We start from the raw sequence: 14,205 nt of genomic DNA, 5'->3' as shown, positions 1-14,205 counted from the left end.
AAGGGCTTTATATTTTGATATTATCGAGCAGGTCATGTGCTGTCTGTTTGTACTTTGTTCCATCTGAAACTGCAGTCTATTTTAACCCTTATTTAAAGCTTCCAGTACACAACATAAAAAATCCTTGGCAAATTTTCCAGTGCCTGATGCACTGATGCAACATGGTGTTGTCAGTAAACAAAAGGTCCTGAATGATGTGGATAACATTTTTAGAAAAAGATTTTTCCCTCCAGTGTGACTAGTGCAGGTCCGTGTCTACAGAAACACTGCCAGCAGTGAGCATTCATTATAGATAACAAATAACAAACTAGACAGGTGTCTAGCTATGTGGAGTAATAAACTTCAGCCCATATAACTTAGACAGATTTCTGACTCCACTTAGATTTTTGCTGTCTTTTTCTAAATCGTTTTTTTAGCTGCACTGTGCTTGATGATGTACCGAGTATGTAAATCTGTTTTGCTTTGTTTACATGATCTCTGTAAATATAATGTAATTTTTTAGTCTTACTGACTAAAGCATTTTTTGCTGCAAGTGACATTTTAACTATATTTTCATACAATGTTTTATTCACCAAGCACGTTATCTACCGCCAATCGATGGTCAACTTAGAATTACCAGGTAACCTAACATGCATTTCTTTGGAATGGAGTAACTGGAGGACACCCATGCAGGCACAGGGAAAACATGACAGGGAAAGACCCTGTAACGTGTGTGTGTGTGTGTGTGTGTGTGTGTGTGTGTGTGTGTGTGTGTGTGTGTGTGTGTGTCCTTTAATGTCCACTTGAGCTAGCTGCCAAAGCAAGTTAATTCCAATAGATTGCCCTTTACTACATTTATTACTGATAAAGCTTAAAGGGGCATTGCCACACTGATTGTAGCTGCCTGCTCAGCCTCACCTCTGCTAATTCAAGTTATTGAACTATACTTCTCAACTGCATTGGTGCCTTTTGGAGCACAAATATATTCATCTGACAAATAACGTGGCTTAAAAATAATGTATTTTTGTTTAAACCCTACAGTCAAGCCCCCTTGAATTACCAGAAAACTTAGTCTGTGGCTTTCTTATCCAAATAGGGTACAGACTGTAAAAAGAAGAAGAAGTATGGTAGGAGCCCAAATGCTAACATGATCAAAGTGCTTTGAGATATTTTCTTTAATGATACCATACATTTCTGTTCTAGTCACATCTTGGAGTCTATGTTACCCAGATTGTTTCTCATCCTCCATTGATTAAGTAGGATTTGTTGTGCTGATAGTGACTTATGTATCTTGGAGTTTGTAGCCTGCAGCAGAGATAAGAAGCACTAGCCTACCATGGTCAGAGGTTGTTTCTACCCAAATGACACTGACTAAAAGAACATAATTTAAGTGACATTGTTTAGACTTCACAGTTTCCTGTGGTGGAACTAAACGTTGTATACAAGTTCTTTTGCACACAGACAGTATGCAGAGTAGGACAGGGCATTTATACTTCACGGGGTGACGTTGGGGTGTCTTTTCAGAGCATGACTGAATGCACCCGTTTCTGAACAGCAGTTCTTGCAACAGACAGCATGAAGAATGCACTTCAAAAGACATTCCTGGAATTAAGAATTGAACCCAGCTGAGCTGACACAGTCTGTGTAGTTTATCTTATACCTGAATCCTCATGGCAGTTACGTTGGCATGATCTGTCTCTTTAGTCTTAGAACTGCTTTGTTCTTCAGGGGACATGATACTGTGGTGACATTAATCTATGTGGAAGATTGTAAAAGTCAAATCCAGCAGTCAGTTTTAGCCAGACAGGCAATGACCACTTGATGTGCAGATATGAAGGCAAATGTAATCGGCCCACTTTCATACACTGCATGAGCCATGTTTTAATCAACAGTTTTCCTTATGCTCTATTTAATGTTCTGCTTAATAAAATTAATAAACTAGTCAAACCTTATTATCTAAAGTCATATTATGAAGAAATTTAAGTTATACCATTAATACCAGTTTTTCCCAGTCTATCAGCATCTGGCCAGGTGTTGAGTTCATCTGTGTTTTCTCTATTCTTTAAGGTGGAGAGCTGGGCAGGTCCATGTTCCACCCTTGGTACAAGCTGCACTTTCTGGGCTTGACTTTCACACATGCTGTGTACATATATACATTGTGGCTGTATATCTTCCATTCTCTCACAGTTGGTTTGTCCACAGTGGTGGTAACTTGGCTCTCTCAAGTCTAGAGTTAGTTTTTTTGTGCTTTCTCTTGTAACCCAGTCTCCCAGTTCCTTGCCTGAAGTCTGATTCCCACCCTTTAGAAAATCAACCTGTGTTCCCTTAAGGATTCAAGAGTTCACAACTAGAAATACACTTTCATCACTCTCACAGTCCAACACTCCCTGTGGATTCAAGGCTCTACCTGCCACATAACGCCCCTGCCTGCTCTCCATTGATTCCCAGCCACTCACCTCAGATCTCTACCTGCCCACCGGCACCTCTCTCAAGCTCTGTTCATCTGCACCACAAGTAAGAACACAGTTTGCCAACTCTCTCAGCTGTTGCAATTCTCTGAATCAGTCCAGCCACGTCTAACAGTTGCCCCTTCTCTACAAACACCACCTGAGTTCACCTGTAGTGCCCTTCTCTCTTTTTCTTACCACTTGTAAATAAACCTTGAAACACTCAGTTGTGATCACTGTCTCCTCCAAGCTGAAAGTTAACTCTGACGGTCATTAATGCCCACATAACCTTTGCGTCAGTGGTGGAATCCACAAACATCCATTTGGTAACACTCCCAAAAAGCTGATTCTGTTCATCTGGACGTAGCGTTTAGATGTCTATTCACACCTACAGGCCAGTGGACAGTCTTTCAATAATGAGGATGTACACATCCTGGAGAGGGAGGAACGCTGGCGGGGAATCAAGAAAAGGGAAAGACCATCTCTGAATTGAGAAGGGGGCCTAAGAGTATATCTTTCACCATCTTACAATGCTGTGATTGCAGCCATTCCCCAACTCTCTGTGAATGGTGCTCATGGCCATTGATCAAAGACCATTGATCAATGATCAGTGGTCAACGGTCACTCACATCACTCACTTGGATGAGTGACGAAACGTTTCTCCCAGATGAACAAAAAAAACTTTTGGGATTTCCATGATTGAGCATGCATCAAGACATTTGGTAACAGTGTTGGTAAATTTTGTATTTTGCAATTCAGTTATTTGTTTTTACCACTCTGTTGCATCTTGGATAGCTAGTTTGAACAGTCATGTTGTCAGGATCCGGAGTCTGCGACTCTGTGTTTATGTTATTATTATTCTGTGGTTTTGGTTATTTTGGGGTTCTTGTACATTCTCTGTTCACGTTTTATGTTCCTATGTTCTGTGTTCCCCAGTCTGTGTGAAGTCTGTGTGTTGTGTCATTGCGAGTATGTGTTTCCTGTTTTATTGTGAAGGTCTGCGTCTTATGTGAGTGTTTTCAGTTTGCCTCCCTTGTCTCGTCACGTTAATCACTCCCAGCTGTGTTCCCCACCTGTGTGTAATCTCCCTGTGTTCTCTGAGTGTATTTTAGTCGTGTCTTCTGTCTTAGTATAGTTGCTGGTTCGTCTGCGTTATTCCCCTCCGTTATTCTGTGTTTGTGCCTCCGGCTTCCTGGTGATTCTCACTGCAAGGTACCCTCATTCGTGTTCTGGCTTTGTTAAGTTTTAGTTTTCCCAGTTTTGAGTATTTTCTGTTCTGTTCCTCGCCCCCCTTCCTGTTGTGCTGTATTTCACCTTTTGTTAATAAAGCTCACTCACTACTTAGCAGTCCGCATCTTGGGTCTTTATCTCCATTCCACACGTCTGCTACGCCAGGCGCGACACATGTCTTACTTTATCTTCTTTGCATCTTAAGGGCCTGATCACCCTCTATTTTTCCTGCACCTGACTTAAATGTATTTTAAATGGCTCTTGGTCATATTTTTAGCTAAATAGTTTCATGGGTCTAAAATTATATTTATTTATTTATTTCATTGGAAAACCAATAAACTTTTTTTGAAATGCCTATTTGTCTCTGTTCTATCAGCTTGGACACTCACACTAGTCCCTTTTTAAGCCAGCCGTAAGTTTGAGTTCAAATATGAACCTGTTAAATTTGGTGACTGTATTTCGCACAGCTGTCATATCTCTGTATAAGTACTGGAGTAGTTCCCACAGGGACCATGATCTGCAATGATCACTCACACACAAGATGAAAACTACCAGCTCTGTTATTATGGCCACTACCAAAATACAACCGATGACTACCTTTATATTGGCTACATTTCATTCCTCTAGTAGGTGCAGTAGATAAAACTGGGAAAGAACATTAAAACCTTAAACCCAGTTTAGGTAGCTTAGATGTGTCCTTTGAACTATCAAAATAAGTGGTCATGTTTAAAATGATTGCTTTTGCTTCTATCAGGAGGGGAAGTCTTCAATAGATTAAACGGGTCTTGAACATTAATGGAGATCTTCATTTTCTGTTAATTGATATAGGAGTTAATTTTCAGATATTTTGAATGAAACCACGAGAAACATCACACTCTCGGGAGCCTCGATCCGCTGGGTTGGCAATCTAGCTTTGTTTGTAGGAAAGTTCCTGGGCAGAGCTGGTTACAGCAGAGAGCTGCAAATGTCTTTCTTCGCTGTAAGAAATGTTTACATCTTGTGCCCTTTATTAATGTCAGCACTTATTTGATTAGTGATGCGTGTGTGCTTTTGGCTGTAGAGAGAGAGAGCAGAGAGACAAGGGAGCGAGGAGAGGAAGTGAATATCCAAAACCACAGTCATGAGGTTGTCAGTGTGTGCAGCGGTGTTGGAGCACTGATTTGTCCATCAGCGTACACTTGGGGTGTAAGGGTTTCTTTGTGTTCTGGCGAGTTTTCTTCGTGCAGCATGTCAGAAGCTGCACGAGTGTCTTTCTGTATTTCTTCTGGATCTCTGCTGATGTTCAGAAAGCTTCCTCATCAGCTCGGTGAAAGTTACTGCTGTCACGCATCGTTTTGAAGCGTTTTTGTTTTAGTTTAATTGTGTTATTTTTGCTCGAACATCCTGGTCTGGATGCGCAGCAGAGCGGATACGAGAAGCCCGAGAAGCGCTGAAATGATGCGCATCCGTGGCCAAAGCGTTTCGCTCTGTGAGCTCGGCCGTCCGCTCTCTACACACTGAGAAAAGCGGAGAAGAGGGGAGCCTTTTCCCGTTAGCCGAATCACGTTTCACCGCTGACTGAGTGACTGATCAGAGCTAAGGAAAACGGAAGGAGGAGTGGGGCGTGTGGATGTGAGACTAAAACAAAAAAGAAAGGAAAAAAGCAGGATCTGGATGCAGAAGGGAACAGCCACTGTATGCGGGCACAATTGTTCCCGAGATTTTCAATAGAATAGACATTTATTTTCATCCTTTGTACTTGCGGATTAAGAAGTTAGTTCGAGAAAAGAAGAAATAGCAGGTTGGCGCGCTGTTGTGTACGGTGGGTGAGGAGGGTTTGGGGGGTGGGAAAGAAAAATGCTGCCTTCGCAAGAAGCCTCCAAAATCTACCATGACAACTATATGCGCAACTCCAGGGCCATCGGGGTCCTGTGGGCCATATTCACCATCTGCTTGGCCATCATTAACGTGGTGGTGTTCTTCCAGCCTTATTGGATTGGCGACAGCGTCAACACACCTCAAGCCGGCTACTTCGGTTTGTTCCACTACTGCGTGGGTAACGGGAACTCCAACCGGGAATTCTCGTGCCAGGGCAGCTTCTACGAATTCGGCTCCATCCCGTCAGGAGCCTTTAAGGCGGCCTCATTCTTCGTGCTGATGTCCATGGTGCTCATCATCACCTGCATCGGCTGCTTCGCCCTCTTCTTCTTCTGCAACACTGCCACGGTCTACAAGATCTGCGCCTGGATGCAGCTGCTATGCGGTATGGATGGAAGACACTTTGGTGTGTTTTGAGGTAGAGGGGGAATTTGAGTCTTCCCAGGCTTTTTGGCGTGGGGTAGGGGCAGCTTGAGGAGAACGGGGTCCTCCTGTGTTACCCACCCTTTGTGTCGTTGTCAAAAAGTGTCACCAGGTCCTCAACAGAATGAGTGCAGCAGAATGAACGCTTGGAGGAGGTCACATAGAATAGAGATCATCCCTTCAGAGTTAAAATAATTTCTTCATCTTAGCCTTTGGCTATTATTGGGTCTTTCCTCAAGAACCCTATCATCCTGTTTTACATAAGGCTCGTTAAAATAATGTGTCAGTGTAATTATATGGAATTATGATAATGAAATGCCTTCAGCAGCATTGAATCAAAGATCACAGCTTCTATGTTGGTTATATCTACAAGATTAGCCAACATTATGTGTGATCTACAAATCATGCATTTCAATAATATATCTTCACTACATTCATTCATTCATATATATATACAAAACCAGAACAAACATACAGCTGACTTGAGAGGGTTACACGGAGTCTTTCCCATCAGTGCTGAGTGCAGTACAAAGTGTTTTTTCTTCTTCACATTAAGCTGATGAAGCTTTTCAGTTTTGTCAGTGGCTGATCATTTTTTTTCTGTGACCTCCAGGATTGGAAAATGAAACAGAGAGCCAAAAACTACAGTTCTTCTAATTGGCACTTGAAGCTGCCTCCAAAAGCGATTGAGTGCGTATTGACTCCTATTTTTAAAAATGCTTTAAAAAGCATTTTTACTGCCTGGTTTTAAAAGCACAGTTTAGGACTCGATGGATAATATTCACTTTCCTAATTTCCTAATAATTTTCAACTATTTAAATACTGGAGTTAAGGTCATGGCTGCTCTGATTGATATATGCTTTATTAATTAATTAATTAATTAATGGTGTGTGGTTCAGATCATCCTAGAAGTTTGTGCTTCAGGTTTTGTGAATAAAATAGAAGTATCAGCTGTTTAAAGATCCTAGCTTTATATGATAAAGTTAGAACCCCACTCCTTCATCCAAATATGTTCAATTCTGGTCCCAAACAAAAAAACATGATAGTGGCCAATACTCGAGCGCTGAGGCTCCAAATGGAAAGTATGACATTTATATACAGCCTATGATCTGGCTTGGAGTGGTGCTTTGTTGAGTCACAGCATTGCTGTATGTGAAACACTTGATACCAAGTCTGGCCTAAATTTGATCTGCAGTTTGTTATGGGCCACATTTGGCTTTGGCCATTGACGTTGGCTGATTGACTTCCTCTCATGCCCACCAGATGCTGGGTGTGTTGTGGCATTTTAGCCAAATGTGGCCCAGACAACAATAATCTCTCTTGAGCCTTGCTCATGACTATTTAGCCATACTTGGCCCATTCAACATTCACTAAACTATAACCAAGTGTCAACTTCCAAAAGGAGCCAGATTAGACCCAGAGGTGTTTGCTATCTCGGTTACAACTCTTTGTGTGAGCTTTAAAAGGCTCTCCCATCACAGATTGTTGAACAGATTGTGTCACTTCAGGTGGCGTCTACAAGTGTGTCCCACATGCTCAGTAACATCAAGAATCCCCTAGAAGATTCCTAATCATAAAAAAACCACTAACTAGACGTGATGCACCTGAAACTGCTCTCAAATGGGTTTAAAAATTCAGTGAGTGTTGATAGCGGTGATAGTTGTGTTGAAGGTTTGGCTTTTGTTGATACTCTTGTTGCATGATTGCATCATTATTTCAGAACTCCTCACCTTAGTTTTTAAAAGTCTGAATTTCTATGCATGTGTGTGTTTTTTATGAAAACATGGAGTCTAGTGTGGTGTGTGTGTTTGGGGAAGAGTATGTTTGTGAATTGGTCTGGAAGCACTGACATTAACTGGGAGGAGATATTGCTGGCTCAGTTATTCATCCTATTTGGGAGCTGGAGCCAGGGCTACATATTGCAATGGACTTGGGACCTTTTGTAAGCATAGACTGTTTTCCAGCACTACCTGGATCCACAAAAAAGCAGGATAAAACTATGGAAACAGTTTCTTCTTGGAAACGAAATATTCACACAGCTTCAAAGACATTTCTGTTGGTGCCGTTTAAACAGTGTGACTTTGAAGAGCTTGCTTAGCCATAAGAAATGATATATCCTGCTCATGATAACTTATTAACTGCAACATATACTAAAGGTCCACCGTGGTAAAGGACATACTCATCTTTGTCAATAGTCACTGTATTTGTGTTGATGCAGCAGTCAGCCCTGTTGCCTTGTAGCCCCCACCCACACTTCACCACCTCATTTCCTCATCTTTTTTTTCATTGCTGATTGGTTCCTAAGTTTCTTTGCTCCTTGTGCCAAGTTGGCACACATTACATAAGGACTGCACACTCTCACTCATGGATAAGGTGAGTTTGGTTTATTCTTCTTTTTAATTTATTACGACTTTTCTTTAAGTTAATGACTTAGTCTGACCTCATTTTCTCTTTTGACTTACATGGACTTCGGCACATTGCTTTTCTTCATTAATTCCTTAAAGTTAACCACAAAGAAAACGGGGACAACATCACACCAGGGAACCCAAATCATCACCAGTACCCCAATCTGACTAAATGTGTCATTACTACAAGAGCTGGATGTTACACTGGGATATTTAGTAAAATAACAACAGAATGCAGTGATTTGCAAATAATCAAGTCATAAACCCCAATTTTTTCCTGACACAGAAGGTCTTCTATTTAATAAGTTAATTATTTTATCATTTTAAGAAAAACATTACCTTGTTTTGAATTTAATGGTAGCAAAAGGTCTCAAAAAACTTGGGACGGGACAACAAAAGTGTGTAAAACGGGTACAGCTGGAGGAAGATATTGCAGATAATTGTTTTATTTAAAAAGCATTTTAGAGAGGCAGTGTTTCTCACAAGTACACGAGCAAAGGTTCTGCAAAAAAAGAGAAATGCATAAACAAATTGTGGTACAATTTGAGAATAATGTTCAGTATGAAATTGTAAACAACAGGCATGATTCTGACAATTGTATGTGAACACAGCTCACCATTTCATCCACAAATGCAGGTTAAAGCTCTATCATGCAAGAAGAAGCCATACGTGAACAAAACATCCAGGAATGCTACCATCGCCTCCGGCCCACAGTGTTTAAAATAAACGGAGGAAAAGTAGGAAAACGACTCTGTAGTCAGACAAATTTGAATTTTATATAATTTGTATATAGAGGTTTTCGAGCCACACAAGGCCTTCATATTTCAGCAAGACAATGCTGAACTGGCCTGCCTGAAATTCAAACCTTTCACTAAGTGAAAACAAGTTTGTGGCTGATGAAGTAAAAAATAAAACACTTTTTTTTTTAGACCTGTTGCTTCCATCAAATTAAAAAAAAAATCTATTGCATTTTATCTTTTTTGACATATATTCTCCATGTTTTAGTATGACCAAAATATAAATTCATTGCATTTTATTTATTTGCATTTTACAAAGCATTCAAACTCATCGTTGTTTGTTCCATCTCCTCTAACCTTTACTAGTGGAAGAAGTTTCTTTCCTCTTGCTTTCAGAAAATGAAGGGCATATTCCTATGTGTCTGTGATATCCTGATGGGACTGGAGTTGAGCCGAAGACTCTGGGGCAGCGTGCAGATAATGGTTTGATTAGCTCTGCGGTGCAGTTCTGCAATAGGGCTTTAGTTGGCTGTGGACAGTGCAGAGCTGTGGCAGCCCAGAGAGGCTGGTCCTGCTCAAAATGCTTCACAGCACAAAAAGACCACACCAACAAAGAGGAGATGGGGAGACCTGTCATAAGTTGTCGGGTGTAGCAAGTGCGAGGACCCAAAGGCAAAGAGCCAGATTGAAAGCAAATCATTTGTTTTAGGGTGATGAAAAAACTATCAATGTAAAGGTCCAATAAGGGAAACACCGGGATAACAAGAAACAGCTGAAACTAATTTTACTCCACACAGTGACAAGACTCTAATGCATTTAAACTTAAAGACACAAGGGTGGAGGCCTTAACTGGAATACAAATGTACATAACGAAGAACTTAAAGCCACAAGATACAAAGGAATATGAAATATACACAACAAACAAGGTAGGAACCAAATTGAACATCCAGTAAAAAGAATATAAACTTCAAAACTCTGACTCTAGGACATTGGACCATGACAATCTTTCCATCAGTAGGTAAAACAGGAGTTGCTTTGGTCCTGTATGTATTCAGAGAGTTTTACTACAATCTACAAATGGTAAAAGAGCGTTCTAGATCACAAAAGAAGTTCCTGTATATTCAGAAAAATGCCGTTTCCTGGAAGCATTACCATCGGACTGCTTCCTTGAGGGCTAATTGACTGTTATTTATGTACATCATAAATATATTTTGGCCCTGAGCCATTAAGTTATTCATAAACTAACAGCAGCACTCAAAAACTGCTCTAGGACTGACTGGAAGCCAGTGAAAATGTGTAAGTGCACTAATGGGGCGATCGTGGCTCAAGAGTTGGCAGTTCGCCTTGTAATCGGAAGGTTGCCCCGGTCGAGCCCCGGCTCCGACAGTCTCGGTCGTTGTGTCCTTGAGCGAGACACTTCACCCGTTGCCTACTGGTGGTGGTCAGAGGGCCCGGTGGCGCCAGTGTCCGGCAGCCTCGCCTCTCAGTGCGCCCCAGGGTGGCTGTGGCTACAATGTAGCTGCCATCACCAGTGTGTGAATGGGTGGATGATTGTGTGTAGTGTAAAGAGCTTTGGGGTCCTTAGGACCAAGTAAAGTGCTATACAAATACAGACCATTTAATGCACTCAGCTCTCTTGGTGCTGAGTGCATTAGTGTTGGTGAAAATGCTGAGTACCTTTTTTAGAAGACACATGATAAATTCCTGTATTATCACAATAAAAAATGAGTTATCACTGCATTTTAACATTAAGTGCTAATGGTCACAACTTGAATGCTGGCATCTTGATCAGTATCTGTGTGGTGATTGTGGGGTGTAGCTATAGTTGGCCTACGAAGGACAAGATATTAAACACTGGTCTGTGGAACTCGTTTGCTATTGGAGCAATGGAGCGGTCAGTCATCAGTTAGTCAATCAAACGGGTCAAAGACGGAAGCGTGAGCTAAAATTACTGCAGCAGTTTCAGTTATGATACCACAGTTACTGACAATGATGATGTTTCCTGCTTTAGTCTTCTTTACAAATATTTGACTGACGCATTATATTATTCCTTTTTTCACAGTTTAACACTGTTAAAGTCCTGTCTGCTGCCCATAGTGCTCCCACTAATGACAAATTATTAATTGTGGCAATTTTGGTTATATTTTTACTCCCACACACCAGCAAACTAAAGCAGTTATGTAACCCAAATAATAAATATCCATCATGTTACATTATGGTTACAGATAAATACAATGTGATTACAGTAATACGTCATTTTCTCTGACCATGTCTTATGCAGATGGTACAATCTGAAAAAGATGAATACATACATGAGGACAGCAAGACAGTGATGAAGTGTGGCTTGAGATGAGCCCCCTATTGATGATACATAGGCCGACAGATGCGGTCATGAAGGACTCTTTGGACTATTAAAAAAGAAAGAAATTGCATTTGTGCTACAAATGTAGGGATGAGGGGGTATGGTTTGTGGCTTGGTGTTAGGAGGGAGCGGTTGGGCAAGAAGGTTGTGGTGTCCGTTGGGGAGAGTGCACACTTGGCATGGATTTGCTAATTAGTCTCTCCCCATGTATTTAGTAGGTGCGAGGCTGGAAGGAGTTTTTTTTTGTTTGTTTGTTTTTTATTATACTGGCCATGGGAGCAGGAAACTCTGAACTGCATGTATTTGTCCAGTAAAAACATTTTGTAAGCAATAATCACACCCTCTCTGTGGTTACTGAGGTGAACCGCAGAAACATCCCTGAGTTTTCCCTTCCTGTTTGAAATCAGCTGCGTTAGTACTGATATTAAAAAAGCCTGGACTGGATGTTGACAAAGTTGCAAACTATAGACCTATCTCACATCTATCTTTTTTGTCTAAGGTCTTTGAAAAAGTTATTTTTAAGCAGCTCACCGACCATCTGTCAACAAACAATCTGTTTGAGCCATTTCAGCCTGCTTTGAGACCCAACAACACCACAGAAACAGCTTTAATCAACGTTGTAAATGATCTGTTGGTAAATGCAGACAATGATCGCACCTTAGTTTTATTACTGCTGCGATTGACACTGTGGATCACTGTATTTTATTGGCTAGGCTAGAACATTTTAACAGAGTGACGGGAAATGTTTTATCATGGCTGAGATCACACCTGTCTGGGAGATCTCAGACTGTTAGTTTTAAAAATGATCTCTCTGAGACCTGTGCTGTGAGGCATGGGGTCCCTCAGGGCTCTGTACTTGGCCCATTGCTGTTTTCTCTCTATCTGCTGCCTCTTCTACGTTCTTTTAATGTAACCTTTCACTCTTACAATGACCTGCAGCTATATGTTCCTTTAACCATAGAAAACTGTGCTGACGTGTCTAAATTAGAAGCTTGTCTATCTGCAGTTAGAGGCTGGCTATCTGATAATTTTACTGCTTCTTAATGCTGATAAGACATTGGACCAAAAAAATTTCAGTACTTGTCCCAAAATTTCTCCATGAAAATTGATGACTATGTCATAAATTGCAGGGATGTGTGGTTTGATGCAGTGCTCTCCTTGAAGTCATGAAGGACTGCCTTTTATCTCCTCAGGAACATAGCTAAAATCAGACGAGCTGCAGAGGTTCTTGTCCATGCATTTGTCTCTTCACGCATTGATTATTGTAACGCTCTTCTTTCTGAGTTAACCACAGAAAAGTTTTAGAGGTTTACAGATAGTGCAAAATCCAGCTGCTCGCATTTTAACCAAAACTAAGAAATTTGAGCACATTACCCCAGTACTGAACTCTCTTCATTGGCTACCTTGTCAGATTCAAGCAGATTTTAAGGTCCTGCTGCTCACCTACAAGGCTTTAAATGATTTGGCACCTTCGTATCTCTCTGTCCTGAGATCGGAGAGCACAGGATGGAACACAGAGGTTTTGCACCTCTGTGTTCCATCCCGTGCTCTCCGATCTCAGGACTCTGGCCTTCTAAAACGTCCTAAAGCCAGAAAGAAAGACTACTGCGCAGCATGCTTTTTCTTTTCATGCCCCATCTTTGGAGGGTTTTAAACCTAAGTTAAAGACCTACTTGTTCACCCTGTCCTATGTGTCTTAATTCTATGCCTAAAGTTTTAACTAGTTGTTATTGCTATTCCTTTTTGTTTCATCAGTTTTTATTGTTTTTATTCATTCATCTTTTCTATCTTCAAATAGCCATTCAGCACTTTGTTTGAAAGTGCTTTATAAATAGTTATTATTAGTAGTAGTAGTAGTAGTATTTTTTTTAACATGTAAAACTACTTTCTTTCTGTTTCTCATCCCAATCCACCAACTAGCAAGCACGTGATAAGACTAAAATATCATGTTACCATGCCTGCAGCTTTCTGTAGTTGTTTGCTTCTAATTAGTCTACTTTGACAAAATGCAAAGAACAGATTACTAAATAATCTCTCTTTCTAGATAGTTGTTATTGATTTGGGCGCTACCTTCTTAGCAGAACTTGGCCTAGTTAGTAATGATTTGTTTCTAGGTTTGATTGTGCCCATAATTAAAAAGAAAACCTTTATCAACCCCAGCGAGGATGTGGACGAGTAGTGGCTCTACTCCAAGCTGCAAATGCTCCAACTCATCATACTAACTCAAAGTGAGAAGCCTTTGGAGAAGCTTTCTCCTCGTTGGAGATAAGCTAGAGGAGGGGGAGAGGGAGACCTATGCTTCTGTTCAGCTGCAACCCAGCTCCAAATAAGCGGAAGAAAATAGATGAATGGACTAGAGACCGTGGAGTATTGTTGCGTGTGTTTGATCTGTGTTTGCACAAGACAGATTTCCTCCTGGGGCAATAAAGTAGGTCTTTATCTTTAAAATTTCTTGATAAATTCAAATATTTTGCACGATTATCTTGTGATAACAGCAAAGACATTCTAGTCAAACAAAATGATACAGCCTCAATGTCCATAAATAGCTTGTATGGTTACTGAAGCCAACTAAGTTGCAAGTGCAAAAGAACCAAAAACATATGATGCAAAATCTTGTTTGAAATTGCATGAGAAATTTTACTTTACTGAGTCCTCACTGTTTGTTTTCTGAAGCAACCTGAGAGACTGACTGCTGATCCTAATCTGGTCTTTGCTCCAGGAAACAACGATATGCGAGTGAGCTGCTCTACTCTGCCTGCACACAC

The 14,205-nt window shown here is 40.8% G+C and overlaps 2 protein-coding genes across 4 annotated transcripts in view; both read left to right on the top strand.

Annotated features, from left to right (window-relative positions):
* Window positions 1-14,205, top strand: part of LOC146669067 (uncharacterized) — a 576,742-nt gene that overhangs the window by 284,693 nt on the left and 277,844 nt on the right. The gene's annotated exons all lie outside the window — the stretch shown is intronic.
* Window positions 4,788-14,205, top strand: part of lhfpl4a (LHFPL tetraspan subfamily member 4a) — a 31,197-nt gene continuing 21,779 nt past the window's right edge. For all 3 annotated transcript variants that reach the window (XM_085405507.1, XM_085405506.1, XM_085405504.1), the window contains exon 1: window positions 4,788-5,898. In XM_085405507.1, the coding sequence (XP_085261633.1) occupies window positions 5,493-5,898 (406 nt within the window). In that variant the 5' untranslated portion in view covers window positions 4,788-5,492. The remainder of the gene's footprint in view (window positions 5,899-14,205) is intronic.

The sequence above is a fragment of the Rhamphochromis longiceps genome, linkage group LG5 (assembly GCF_057381845.1).
Source record: "Rhamphochromis longiceps isolate RC_006_pf linkage group LG5, R_longiceps_female_GT1.1, whole genome shotgun sequence".
Lineage (NCBI taxonomy): Eukaryota > Metazoa > Chordata > Actinopteri > Cichliformes > Cichlidae > Rhamphochromis > Rhamphochromis longiceps.
Note: the sequence above shows the minus strand (reverse complement) of the source record. Positions and strands in the feature narration are given on the sequence as shown.